This window comes from Ustilago hordei, assembly GCF_900519145.1.
Source record: "Ustilago hordei strain Uho2 genome assembly, contig: UHO2_contig_07, whole genome shotgun sequence".
Taxonomy (NCBI): Eukaryota; Fungi; Basidiomycota; class Ustilaginomycetes; order Ustilaginales; family Ustilaginaceae; genus Ustilago; species Ustilago hordei.
In genome coordinates this window covers 479179-492740 of record NW_024545289.1, presented here as the reverse complement: position 1 = coordinate 492740, position 13562 = coordinate 479179, and the positions used below count along the sequence as shown (strand labels likewise).

The following is a 13562-nucleotide window of genomic DNA, read 5'->3' as shown; positions in this document are numbered from 1 at the left end:
AGCAGTGCAATACAATTTCATTCCGTCTAGTCTTTCTCCTCTGTGCTCTCGTCATCTTCATCCTCCTCCTCTTCTTCCTCATCGTCGTCATCATCATCATCATCATCATCATCATCATCATCATCATTGTCTGAATCATTGTCATCTTCACCCTGATCATCCCAGTCGTTCTGCCCACGGAAGTCGTCATCCTCAGGCGCTGAGTCGTCCAGATACGCCTCCTCCGTCTCCTGCTCCTCATCGCTTTCATCCAAGAACGAATCCAAGTCCTTATACTTCTGTTGAGCCTGAGCTGAAGTGGTCGATGCTTCCAGCTCGATTGGTGTAGCGCCTCTCGTTGGCGGGGTAGCTGTTCCCTTGCCCGGTGTCAACACGACCGGTGATCTGGAGAGGGGAGAGGAAGCGGCAAAGTCGCTCGAAGAGAAGGATTTGAGGTTGGACAGTGTTGTGTTCTGCAGTGATGGATGGGAGGGTGCTGTGACTGTGGGTGGTTCTCGTATGTCTGCTGAAGTTGGGGTTTCGGTCCAGGGTGGAAGCTTTGTATCGAGCCATCCTTTGATGAGTTTTCCACCGAGAACGAGGGATAGAGATGCGATTTCTGGGCCATCGGCGTTGAGGGCAGCTTTGTCCGTCTCAGCCTTTTCGATGATGGGTGCATCGACGGAGGTTGGAAGAGTCTTGCCTTCGAACAGAACATGAATGACTTGCTCTCGACGCAAACGGACACCTTTTAGATCCGCATCGTCTTCGTTTGCTGTCTCGCCGATGGATCGTGCTGCTCTTTCTATCGCTGCTTGGATCGAGTCCACGCTCTGTCCACTAATTGAAGGAGCTTCTTCGCCAGCATTCGTCGTCGCTGTCACTTTGAGCTTTTGAGTGGTAAGTGGCCCTGTCAGCCCCTTCAAAAACCTCGCTCTGTCCCTCACATCAAAGTCCGCATCGTACCTAGCCAGCTTCAACAAATAGAAGTGCAAAACAGTCACTGTTGCCATCAAGCGCTCTGACCTCCCTTGACCTCCTTCTTCCAACGTCGGCGTAGGGGTTGATGCAGTCGGCAGAAAGGCGAATACTTTACTCGACGTTGTCAAGATCTGAAGCTTGACCATAGAAGACTCGTTGGCAAAGTTGACCGCACATTGACGCAAGATATCTGGTACGATCAGTTCTGCTAGTGTTCGACCTTCTTGTTCCTGATTACGTGACGAACTGGGTTCGGAGATGGAGATGGATTGGCGCGCGTGTTGACCCAACAGCCAGAGAATGCTTGCTCTTGCCTCAGGGTGTAGGATAGCTCCTTTGCCAACGACCTTTACTTTTGGTTTGCGTTTCTGCTTCTCTCCTGCTCCAGCAGCTTTGGGAACTGTGCCAAAAAGCAATGCAGCCAGACGGTATACGATAGCAGCTGTTCTTCTCGACTCTGTACCGGCTTCAGCTCCACCCACTACATCGAGTTGCAAGAGATTCTTGATCACCAACACCGCCCGCGCGATAGTAGCATCACCCACTCGCGGCCCAGTCTTCTTCTTCCGTAATAGATCCAACAAGGAGGCAAGACACCTCGGACTCGCATCCAGATCCTTCCTCAACGCCAGCTCTCCAAGACACGAAACAGCATGTGAAGCAATGGCTGCATCAGCTGAGCGCATATGACTGCCGATCTCAGTGAGCACCAAACTGAGGTTGCCCGCGTTACAGACCGTAACGAAAAGGTCGAGCTTGAGCAGCGAGACGAAGATAGGTTCCTCGTGAGACGCGCCAAGGGAAAAAGACGTCAGGTAGGGTGCGAAGAGAGAAGGTCGTCGGCGAGAGATAGCGAGGATATTGAGCAAGACCAGATAGGTGACTTCTGGGGTGGAGCGTAACAATCGCACTAGGGGGCGGGTGAGCATGCCATGATCGGAGGCAGGTGCAAGGTAGAGAATGAGTCGAGCGACTGCAAGGACTACAGCTGGGTTGCGGCTATGTAAGAGACCTTGCGATTTGGTGAGGAGAAGCTCAAGGTCGCGGTCCATGTTGGAAGGTAAGCGGGAGGGTGTGGCTGACATTGCCGGCGAGGCTGCTTTGCTGAGACGAATGCTTTTGGATGATGCTGAGGCTTGGCTGGAGAGGAAGGCTTCGAGACCTTCGAGATGGACCGACTTGTTTCTGGATGTAGTGGGCTCGGCAGCTGGTTCTGACTCGGGTGTTGGCACAGCTGGTGAAGAGGGTGTATGCAGAGAAGGAGGCGCCAGACCAGATTGCTTTGCCTTAGGTTGGGACAAGTTTGCTCTTGAGTAGCGAGAGAGCACCTGCAGTGCAACAATCTGAGCCCACTCATCCATGTCTGCAAGCGCGTGACAGATCTTGCGATAGTTCTGGTGGATGAGATCCCAGTTTGCCGGACACATGCGCTGGAATGCTGAGAGAGCAGCACCGAGAACCAAAGGCGAACGATCGGACAGAAGGGTGCGGAGAACGTCTTGGAGACTATCGAGCTGAGATCGGTCGATCTGGTGAGATTTTGGAATGGCCAAGGCGGCGATCTTGCGCACATACAGATTTGGATCTCGTGACGCTTTTGTGAGGGCGATTGTGAGAATAGGTGCGACCATTGAGACCTTGATGCTGCTGAGGACCCTCAGCGCCATTGCTCTGATGAGAGGGCTGGGATCTGACAGGTCTCGTTGGAAGCTGTTGATGCTAAGTAGGGTCAAGTCAGGGTTGTTGTTGGCATATCGTAGCAGAACAATGTAGACGAGCTTGCGAACATCAAGGTTGGAAGCAGAGGTGAGCTTCAAGACGGCGGGTAGAAAGGAGGATGCATCTCGACCTTTCGAGATCATGGCCACGATTCGGGTCAGCGCTGCGATACGGTGCTCATCCTGACTGGAGTCAATCTGTGTTGCGATGGTTGACAGCTTGTCTTCCGAAGTGTCGAGGTACTTGGCGGAGCCGACACCGCCTACGAGACCTTTGAGCGCAGCGACGGCATCCTCAGAGGCCTCGGAGAGCAAGGCAAGCGCCCGTGACGAGTTCGAGTAGGCGGCACTCATGAGGGGCGATGAGTGCTTTATGCCTCGAAGCAGGGCGAATGATGACGGGAGAGGAAGCTGCGAAAGTCTTGTTCTTGCCTTGGTGGAGGTTTGGCTCTGGAATGAGCCGATCTTCGGATCCGATTGGTCGGGAGTTGGAGGCAAACATACGGGTCTTGACCAAGCCGAGAAGCCGACAGAGGGGGGGGATTATGTCAGCTTTAGTCAAGCTGAGTCGAGTCGTCTGCGTGGACCGTCGAGCCTACAGTCTCGTGCGCTCGCAACAGTTGCTTTGAAATGTACAGTAACCTGCTCAAGCGATTGGTTGCGATTGCTTCTTTGAACGGAGAAAGCTCCCGAACCTAGTTGGCCTTGAGGCTGAGCCAATCAAAAGGCCCGAGCAAGACATGTCCGAGAAGCTGAGAGTCTCTATCGCTGTCGCAAAAGGCGTTGCTGTGCGTGGTGCGAGCGAGCATCTTGGAAAGCGTGGACGCGCTTTATCCTCATCGCCATCCAACTTTAGCGCCTTTGTCATGATCCTATCATGATCCGCAATCAGCTCTTCCCTAGCGAGCATACATAGCCTTGATCGCTTCGTTCAACCGCCCTCGCTTCTTTGGGCCCTCTTATCCTCTCTTCGAGATAAGAGGGTGCTGCTGATTTCCAAAAGCTTCCTCTTTGTTCTCGTCGGAAATCGAGAAAGATCCATCACACATTCGCCCGACAACTCAAAACACCTCGAATCGGGAGACAACAATGTCACCGCCACCTATTCCACCTCTTTCAGCGATGCGAGTGGCTGCGCAAGAGGTGCGAGGCTCAACGTCGGTGCAAGTGCTCGGTATGGATGTTGCCCAATCACAACCTCTTGTTCGTAATCCTTCCGGTGCCAGTGACTCGTCCCTTGCATCGGGCGCAACGACACCTCATCAACTTGGAGACTATGCCGCAACACGCACCTACATTCCATCGCACCGCTACACCTCCTCGCGTCTGCAGAATCAATCTTCTTTTAGCACAGCAACCTCACAGAGTCCTGTCAGTAGCGAGGCCCACGAGGAGCTGGCTTCCATTCCCTCTCGCTCTGCCAACCAATACGAGTCATCCACGCTGCGACTTGCGAATGCCCCCGAGTCTTCATCGCGCCGATCTCAATTCAATCATGGTAACTGTATCTTGAGTCACAAGGACTCTTTTGGCGGCTCGTATGCAATCAACGCAGGCATTGACTTGGGCTCAGAATCCGCTGATGAGGCTCCTAGCTTCTCTCGCACAACTCCTTGGCAGAGACCATCTGATGCTCAAGTTGGCGACAGATCCTACGACAGCCATCATCGCAACATCTCACTCTCTCGGCCAGCCCATCATGCTCACAACCGTCTTGCTCTCTCGACACATCGGCGGCGGGCAGACACAAGTGGAGCACAAGGCAGCGAGGCGTCTGACCTGACAGAGCCAGTCGAAGTTCTAGGACGTCCTTCCGCCTGCACAGACCTGCCACATTCGGAGAGACAGCAGGCCCGATCTCCAAGTCATGGCAACTTGCACGCTCTCTCGGCTCTTTCTGCTGCTGCGAAAGCTGCGTCAAATCATGGCGGTCAAGACCCAGCACAAGACCCTGCACAAGACCCTGCGGATACAACTTTTGCAACAAGTTTCGATAGAGCGCTGGCGCACAATCTTACCGAGCAGGACCCTAGCATGACAGCACGCTCACCTTCTGCACAACAAGGACAAGTGCTAAAAGCTTACACCGATCCTTCCAGCAGCGACAGGGACTCGCTCGATTTGCCTGAGTACAACACCATCAAACGCTCACCTGCTTCCTCCTCCACCCCACTCGCCTCGAAAGCCAGCGCTCATGATGCCGATGATTCAATCACTCCCTCGGCGAGCATTAGAGACGTGCGCCAGCCGGCGCCGTCATCGAGCGCAGTGGGTCCGGAAGCTTCAAGCAGAGACAAGGACCTACGCGAGAAGAGTGACCAGGACAAGGCCTCCGCTTCCACCAGCCGGAAGCCCACTTCCAGGAGCTCTCGCGAGCCTGCGACGGTTTCCAGCTCGGCTCGTGCCGATCCCAGCAGTAGCGCACCTCGCCCTCTCAAGACGTCTCATCGCACTCTGCCGCAGCTGCCTTCAGCATTCAGCGTTAAACCTGCGCCTCCTCCGGCCATGTACTGGTCCAAAGCACCTGTTCACGGCAGCGTGCCTCGTCGCAGCTTCCGTGCACACACCGCCAACCTGTGCGACGAAGTTCTGTGGCTTTTCGGAGGATGCGACAATCGTGGATGCTTCCGAGACCTTTGGTGCTTTGACACCGAGACCATGTGTTGGTCCAAGCCCAAGGTGACGGGAGACATGCCGCCTGCTCGCCGAGCGCACTCAGCGACCATGGTCAACAAGCGTCTCTTCGTGTTCGCTGGCGGTGATGGACCCCACTACTTCAATGATCTGTATGTCTTCGATACAGTCTCGCTCAGATGGTCTAAGCCTGAGGTAGGGGGCACTGCACCAAGCCCGAGACGAGCTCACACTTGCAATTATTACGAAGGTCAGCTCATCGTCTTTGGTGGAGGCAATGGCGTGGGTGCGCTCAATGACGTCCACACACTCGATGTCAGTGACCTGTCAAGATTGGAGTGGCGCAAGATGGATTGTGGCGGAAAAGTGCCCATCGGTCGTGGCTACCACACTTCAAATCTTGTTGACGGTAAGCTCATTGTGATTGGCGGCAGCGACGGCCACATGTCATTCAATGACATTCACATCCTCAGGCTGGACACGCAGACTTGGTATCAGGTCAAGACGGATGAGATTCACAACCGTCTCGGACACACTGCGACACAGGTCGGCTCGTATCTCTTCATCTTTGGTGGTCATGATAGCAAGACCTACACGTCCGAGCTGCTTACTCTCAACCTTGTCAATTTGCAGTGGGAGCCACGTAAGGTGTGTGGCAAGAAGCCGCAAGGAAGAGGTTATCACCAGGCTTGGCTGCGAGATTCTAGGCTCTTTGTCCACGGAGGCTTCGACGGTAAGGACATCTTTGATGACTTGCACTTTCTTGACCTTGCCGCATGTGCTTACTTGCCGCAGATCACAAGCTTCAGCGTCGAGCTCGATGACGAAGAGTAAAGCAACCCACCGCAGCTCTTCTCACAGATCTCAAGCAGAAACAATTGCATGCGATTTTGTTGGCAACTTCGACGCCACAGCATCATCCCAACTTTGATACCCACAGTCAGCAGCCCCTGCATTCACTGCGGCTCAATTGCAAATTCATCCCATCCATCGGCGTTCAATGTGTGGCTGTGAACGTGCTTAGCAGTGGTGACAGCTCGGCGTTTTGCCCAGCGGCGGTGGGCAATGATGAAGACCTCGTTCTCTGCCGCCTTGCTTACGCGCAGAACCCGACCATCGGCGTCACCGGCTTTGAAAAGTCCAGCGCACTCGGCTGACTCGCAATGCCATTTCTCCGTGCTCGAATTCCTATCGCCGCCGGATTTGTGCATGACGGTTGAACGACCCACGCAACATTGATGCGGCAACAACGAGGTTGTTCGCCTTCCCTTTACTTTGTTGATCTGGTCGACGTGCTTCCGTCAATGTGGGCTGCATATCGTCAGCACGTTACGCCAAGCTGCTGCGAACGCTTTGATCCCTGACTTCATCCCGTGGCACGCTTGCAGTCCAGCACAGACACTCAAGCCAGACCAAAGCTGTTCGACTGTCATCACATACGGCAATATCGGTAGTTAATTTACGTTGTGTGGGGCAAATGGATAGCCGCAGGACTATACGAATGCACTCGGTTCTCTGCTCCGAGCTCCAGCCGATTAGCAGCTTGCCTGGTTGCAAAATTCATTGCTCCATGGGTGGGTGACGGAGATGCAACGACCGCGGTGTCGCAAATTTGCGTACAAGTGGGATCTTTGCGGTACAGCTCTGTCCGCAGCAAGCAAGGCAAAATCCAAGGGTGCAACGTGGCCTGTTCGAAGCATCATTACGCGTCGCTGTCAAGGACCTGTCACAAGGTAGTACCCAAGAATCATCACCCTGAGTTGCCATGGTCCTAGCGCTGCTGCTTCAGCTTATGCTGAGATCGAAAGGCAGTCACGTCATGCGTTGTCAAGACGCCATTGGTCTACCACAAGAGTGGGAGTAATGATTCCGCGTTGAACTGCTACGAGTCCCTGGTGGCCCCTTTACTGGGATGGGTTAATCATTTCAGGCAAGACGAACGACAACATTTACCGTCCAAGGTTGTACTTGCCCTCCCTTCACTCCAAGGGTGGCTGCTTCGACGCCCATGCTACTCGAGCTTCATCTCGGACTGTATTGTCCCACCAACAAGCCTTGGTTCTTAGTCTCCCATCTCGATACTGCGGCCAGATGAAGTGGTCCAGGAGCACACGCATCAATCATCCCTGCAAATTATCCCACACCGCAGTGGACTTTTGCACCGGCTCGAGGCGTTCGTTGGCAAGTCAGGCGGTGCTGTGCCACTGCAGCCACAACGCTGCTCAACCAAATGAGATGGGGCCCACAACAACTCTCTTTTCTTCGCAGACAAAGAGCAAGCTCTGTCGAAAAGCGACTTCGACTTCGACAGCACAAACTCACGGTGGGCTCTGAGAATGTGCTGTGAGTCCCAAAGCCTCTTCTAAGCCAGCCAAGTGTCCTTCTGATGAGATAAAAAGGACGAGACGAGAAGACATTCTGCCCCATCCTCAACCACACACTCTCCCAACCTCAATTCTTTATCCACACGGTCCCTTCCACAGCTTTCTTTTTCTCGAATCTTCTGGCAAGCATTCAAACCTTTCCTCCCAACACACATTCACTATGAAGTTCCAGGCTTCGTTCGTGACCCTTTTGGTCATCGTCAGCGCCGCCATCTCGGTCGCTGACGCCAAGGCCCCTAACATGGCCAAGCGTCCTTCCAGCCTTAACCGACGTGACGAGCAGGCTGCTCTTCAGAAGCGTGGTTTCGGCTTCGCCAACCGCTTCTGGCGCCGTGATGGTGCCTACGACCCTGCTGAAAATAAGGATGCCGACACTGCCGGCGATGATGGCGACATTACCAAGCCTTCAGGTGTTGATACCAAAGAAGCTACTGAACCTCAGGACTACTCGAACAGCGGCGGTAAGGATGCCGACAAGGGCAAACCCGAGGGTTACGGTGGTTACGGAGGCACTGGAGACAACGGCCAAAAGCCCGAGGGTTACGGTGGTTACGGAGGCACTGGAGACAACGGCCAAAAGCCCGAGGGTTACGGTGGTTACGGAGGCACTGGAGACAACGGCCAAAAGCCCGAGGGTTACGGTGGTTACGGAGGCACTGGAGACAACGGCCAAAAGCCCGAGGGTTACGGTGGTTACGGAGGCACTGGAGACAACGGCCAAAAGCCCGAGGGTTACGGTAGTTCCCCTGGGGGTCAGCAGGACCAGCAGCAGCAGAAGGATCAGGAGCGTCAGCAGAAGGATCAGCAGAAGCAGCAAGAGCAGGAGCAGCAACGTCAGCAGGAGGAACAGCAACGTCTGCAGAAGGAGCAGCAACGTCAGCAGAAGGAGCAGCAACGTCAGCAGGAGGAGCAGCAACGTCAGCAGCAGCAACAGCAGCAGCAGCAGCAGCAGCAGCAGCAGCAGCAACAGCAGCAGCAGCAGCAGCAGCAGCAGCAGCAGCAACAGCAGCAACCGCAGGATGGAGGTCAGTCCTCCTACGGACAGAACGGTGATCAGGTTCAGGCTCCCGACAACTGCCCCCAGTTCCCCTTACAGGCTGGCGGTGATGCCGCCCAGGCCCCTTGCTTCGCCAAGAATGCTGACCGAAAGCAAATCTGCTCTGCTTTGAAGCAGTTCGGTATTGACACCAAGGCTGTCCAGTGTACTGACGACGAGTGCAGCGAGGACTCCAAGGACTTCTCCGACCACGCCTGCAACAAGAAGGGGCAGTGCGACATTGGCTTGGACAACAGCTGCACTTTCTACCAGAACATGGGTTTCAGCAACCTTCACAAGTTCGGTTGCGATGCCAACTCTGGTTCCAAGGGTCCCGGTAACAATGGTCAGCATGGTGATAACCAGGCTAATCCTGGCTACGGAGGTCAGACTGGCAGTGACAGCCCCTATGGTGACCACGACGCCGGCGACGACGACGAGTGCGAGGAGGAGGGTGACAACGACGAGTACGGTGCCGGCAACGAGACTCGTCCTGGTGAGGACGACAACCCCTATGACAACAACCCTGGCAGTAAGGTTAGTCCTCAGGAAGAAGGCTCTACCGGCACCAACAACGAGACTCCTGGTCACGACGACGAGACTCCTGGTCACGACGAGACTCCTGGTCACGACGAGACTCCTGGTCACGACGAGACTCCTGGTCACGACGAGACTCCTGGTCACGACGAGACTCCTGGTCACGACGACGAGACTCCTGGTTACGACGACGAGACTCCTGGTCACGACGAGACTCCTGGTCACGACGAGACTCCTGGTCACGACGAGACTCCTGGTCACGACGACGAGACTCCTGGTCACGACGACAACACCTATGACAATGACACTGGCAGATCCTCTGGTGCTGGGGGCAAAGACTCTACTGAAGACTGCGAGAAGGACAAGAAGCCTGTCATTGATGGCAACGCGGCCAACCTTTACGGCAAGGACGATGGCACTGACAAGACGGGCGACGACGGCCCCACTGGCTACGGGACCAAGCCTTACGGCGAGAACCATGACGCTGACAAGACGGGCGACGACGGCCCCACTGGCTACGGGTCCAAGCCTTACGGCGAGAACCATGACGCTGACAAGACGGGCGACGACGGCCCCACTGGCTACGGGACCAAGCCTTACGGCGAGAACCATGACGCTGACAAGACGGGCGACGACGGCTCCACTGGCTACGGGGCCAACTCTTACGGCAAGGACGATGGCACTTACACCACGGACGAGGACAACTCCACTGGCGGCAAGAAGTCTACCGTTGACTCGCAGGATGCCAAGAGTGACAGGCCAAACGATCGCCGCCGCCGCCGTTAAGTGGACTTTACGTCTCTGCTTGTTCCTTTTTCTAGACTTTGTTGCTCGTTCTGTCTTGATCCTTTTTGCTCTTTTGTCGGCTAAGTATGGCTCGTTTGTAGCTTCTAAAGCTTCACTTGCTGTATCTCGGCCGGCGACTTTTCTTCCCCTCATTCACCATTTCCATTTCCCTCAAAATGCTCAGTCTTTTCCTCTCTTTGCTCATGCGATTGGTTTGTGTTTGTTTGCATCGAGTGTTTGTTGTGTTGGCCTTGAGTAGCTACTTGTCAAAGCTAGTTGAGGTGGTTGAAGGCCGAAGAAGTTGGAAAACGATAGCGACAAATAAGGGTCCGGAACTGTCAAACTTCGAATAGCCGAAACGCCCCGGACCAGATTGTTAACACGCGCCGGTTGCATCTTCCGCATTCACACACACCTCATCGACTCCAACTTCCGACTTTCCTCACTTCACACCTCCCACCATCCACCATCCACCATCCATCGCCTCACTCTGCATTTGCGATGCAGATCAAAGATCACGTGTTCTACGTCACTGGTGGAGCGTCCGGCCTCGGTGCTGCCACGATCCAGCATCTCCACGCTCTCGGTGCCTACGTTTCGATTATGGACTTGCAACTCGAAGCTGGTCAAAAACTCGCCGAACAACTCAACTCTTCCTCTTCTGGCGGAGCAAAGCGCGCAGCAGCCTTCGAAGTTGATGTGTGCTCCGAAGAGGCGATGAGAACCGCCATTGAAGGGTCCGACAAACTCTGGCCCAACGTCACTGTCGGAGGTTGCGTCAACTGCGGTGGAGTCGGTATGGCAGGCAAAACCATCGATCAAAACGGTGAACCATTTGATCTCGACACCTTCCGCAAGACCGTCGAAATCAACCTTATCGGAACATTCAATGTCTCTCGTCTCACCGCAGCACGTCTTGTCCGCGACTTGCCAAAGCCAATTGCCAAACCAACAGAAGCGACAAAGGATCTCGGTGTCATCATCAACACTGCTTCAGCGGCTGCATTGGAGGGTCAGGCTGGTCAATGTCCCTACAGCGCAAGCAAAGGTGGTGTCTTGTCTTTGAGTCTACCCATGGCGAGGGATCTAGCGTGGTTTGGTATCAGGGTGATGACACTGGTCCCGACGTTGTTTGAGACACCCATGATGGCGCAATTGCCAAAGAGAGCGAGAGAGGCCATTTTGAGGACATGCGAGTTTCCAGCGAGGTTTGGTTATCCGGAGGAGTTCGCACTGGCTGTGCAGGGGGTTGTTGAGAATAGTATGCTCGTAAGTATCCATCACCCTTCAAAGACTATGGAAGAATTGGTGGGTAGGCAGAACGTTACACTGACACACTTTGACCCTGTTGTCTGGCGAAATAGAACGGCTCATACATTCGTTTGGATGGCGCTTCTCGTCTCGGCAAGCTCTAGAGTTCGAACGCTACAGTCATTGCCAGTCTTGGAAATGTTCACAACAATCTCATCCGAAAAGCTGCCGTCGTCTGTGATCCCAAAATGCGATGATTTGGGATCACTAGCAAGAATGTGAAGCATGAGCAAGACCAGATTCTGACTTTCTTCAAACGGACAGAAAGCTCCAACAGTGAAAGCACAAGCAAAATTTAAAAAAAGCGAAACAGAACAAATGCATTGTAAAGAAACAGAACGCCTTAAGCCTTCTATCATCTAGACTCTATTCTAACCTCTCATCAAACCCCTACCATGCCGATGGTCAACCTAATCATCATCGTCAAACTTTATACTGTGCGAACCATATACATCAATGGCACCACCTCTGTAACTACCTCTCTTCTTCTTGTTCTTCTCCTTCGTGAAACCTTTACCCCTCGTCACGATGAGATCTCTGCTGGCACGAGCACCGTATTCGTCACCGCTGACACCTGCTTTGCCATTGTAAGACATGTCTTTCATTCCTTCGTGAAGATATGTGACTTGATCCGCTTTGACTCGTTGGAAGGGAGTGTTTGTTTCAGGGCTGTTTTTGCGGGGTGAGCCTGGGGTGGAGGCGCTGCTCGCGACGGGCTTGAATGGTGCGGGAGCAGGTGTGGCAGGTGTGGAAGGTGCAGCGGGTTCTTCTGGTTCTGTGCGTTGACGTTTAGGTGGAGGACCTTTTGTTGAGGGCGAGCTGGAGGATGAGGATGAAGAGGATGAAGAGGAAGAGTCGGAAGACGAGGAGGAAGAAGAACCGCTGCTGCTGCTGCTGGAAGACAAGGATCCGGAATCAGAGTCAGAGCCGGAAGAATCAGAAGAGTCGGAGCTGCTGTCGTCGCTGTCGGATGAAGAGGAGTCGTCATCGTCGTCACCACCTGCAGCTGCAACAGCTACAGTCTCGATCTTCTTGTCCTCCTCTTCGTCGCTGGAGGAGCCGGAATCCGAGTGAGAATTAGAATCGGAATCAGAGCTGGAGTTGTCAGAGTCAGCGTCAGAGTCAGACTCAGAATCCGACTTCTTGACCGCCTCGTTCACTTCCACCCCAGCCTTCTTGATGGTAGCCTTGTTCTTCTCCTCATCGTCACTATCGCTGTCAACCGAACCACTATCAGAGTCGCTGGACTCGTCATCGCTGTCCTCATCGCTACTGCTGTCATCGCTGTCGTCCGAGTCAGACTCCGAAGAAGAAGTCGAAGCTGCACGCTTGCGCTTGTGTGTGATAGCAGCAGTTGTGGTAGAAGGACCGACAGAAGAAGCGGGTGTCAGGGTAGCGATCCCCTTGCTAGGGAGCTCAGCCTCTGCCTCATCCTGCGAGTCAGACACGACGGTTGAAGAAGCAGCCTCGTTGTCCTGGTGTGGAGCATCGTGCTTAGCAGCCTTGACCTTCTTGACCTCTTTGCTGTCCGAGTCGTCATCCGAGCTTGAGTCACTGTCGCTGTCGTCCGAGGAATCGGAGTCGGAGCTGGAGCTGGAGCCGTCGCTGTCTGAGCCAGACGAGGACGATGAGGAAGAGGAGGAAGAATCAGAGCCAGAGTCGGAATCGGCGTCTTCATCCATAGGTGTAGTAGACGACTGCTGAGCTACAAGACCAGGCCATGAGCGTCTTGGCGAGTTGCGGACGTGGTCTACGAGTGCCGAAGCGAGGGTCCTGGGCGGAGCAGGAGAGGAAGGCATAGTCGAGGCCAGCTGCTGGGCGGCCTGAGGAGCATGTTCGGACAAGAAAGCGTGGACGATCTGGAAGGTGTCGCGGAGAGCCGCATCGGAAGCGGTGGGAACAGCAGGCATGTTGGCTATGTCAGGGTATTATTCGCTACCTCTATGCCAGGGTATTATTCGCTACCTTTATGCCAACGAGACTTGATGTCTGTTGGGTGCGCTGTGTGCGGTGTCGAGCGCCTGATCAGGCTTTGCAGGAAGGGGCGGAAACCGTACGTCGAGTCGGCGAGGTAGGGTGAGGGTAAGCTGGTCGTTAAGTGCGCCTTGATAGGAGTGTTGCTGATGGCAAAGTGAAGGGTAAGAAAGATGTTGACTCCCTGATCATACGAGTTGCTTTCTTGCGATGATAGTCTTT

The 13562-nt window shown here is 54.3% G+C and overlaps 5 protein-coding genes across 5 annotated transcripts; 3 read left to right on the top strand and 2 right to left on the bottom strand.

Moving 5' to 3' along the window:
- Positions 1 to 26: 26 nt before the first annotated feature.
- On the bottom strand, positions 27 to 3032 carry UHO2_03948 (uncharacterized protein; the record flags this gene model as incomplete). The annotated part of the gene is made up of 1 exon (XM_041559905.1): positions 27 to 3032. The coding sequence occupies one exon, from the start codon at positions 3030 to 3032 to the stop codon at positions 27 to 29; it is 3006 nt and encodes a 1001-aa protein (XP_041415839.1).
- Positions 3033 to 3767: 735 nt separating this feature from the next.
- Positions 3768 to 6146, top strand: UHO2_03947 (uncharacterized protein; the record flags this gene model as incomplete). Its single annotated transcript, XM_041559904.1, has 1 exon — positions 3768 to 6146. One exon carries the CDS (start codon positions 3768 to 3770, stop codon positions 6144 to 6146), a length of 2379 nt encoding a protein of 792 aa, XP_041415838.1.
- A 1710-nt stretch (positions 6147 to 7856) lies between these two features.
- Positions 7857 to 10055, top strand: UHO2_03946 (uncharacterized protein; the record flags this gene model as incomplete). The annotated part of the gene is made up of 1 exon (XM_041559903.1): positions 7857 to 10055. The coding sequence occupies one exon, from the start codon at positions 7857 to 7859 to the stop codon at positions 10053 to 10055; it is 2199 nt and encodes a 732-aa protein (XP_041415837.1).
- Positions 10056 to 10556: 501 nt separating this feature from the next.
- On the top strand, positions 10557 to 11470 carry UHO2_03945 (uncharacterized protein; the record flags this gene model as incomplete). Its single annotated transcript, XM_041559902.1, has 2 exons — positions 10557 to 11324; positions 11420 to 11470. 2 exons carry the CDS (start codon positions 10557 to 10559, stop codon positions 11468 to 11470), a joined length of 819 nt encoding a protein of 272 aa, XP_041415836.1.
- A 306-nt stretch (positions 11471 to 11776) lies between these two features.
- On the bottom strand, positions 11777 to 13276 carry UHO2_03944 (uncharacterized protein; the record flags this gene model as incomplete). The annotated part of the gene is made up of 1 exon (XM_041559901.1): positions 11777 to 13276. The coding sequence occupies one exon, from the start codon at positions 13274 to 13276 to the stop codon at positions 11777 to 11779; it is 1500 nt and encodes a 499-aa protein (XP_041415835.1).
- Between the last annotated feature and the right edge of the window lie 286 nt (positions 13277 to 13562).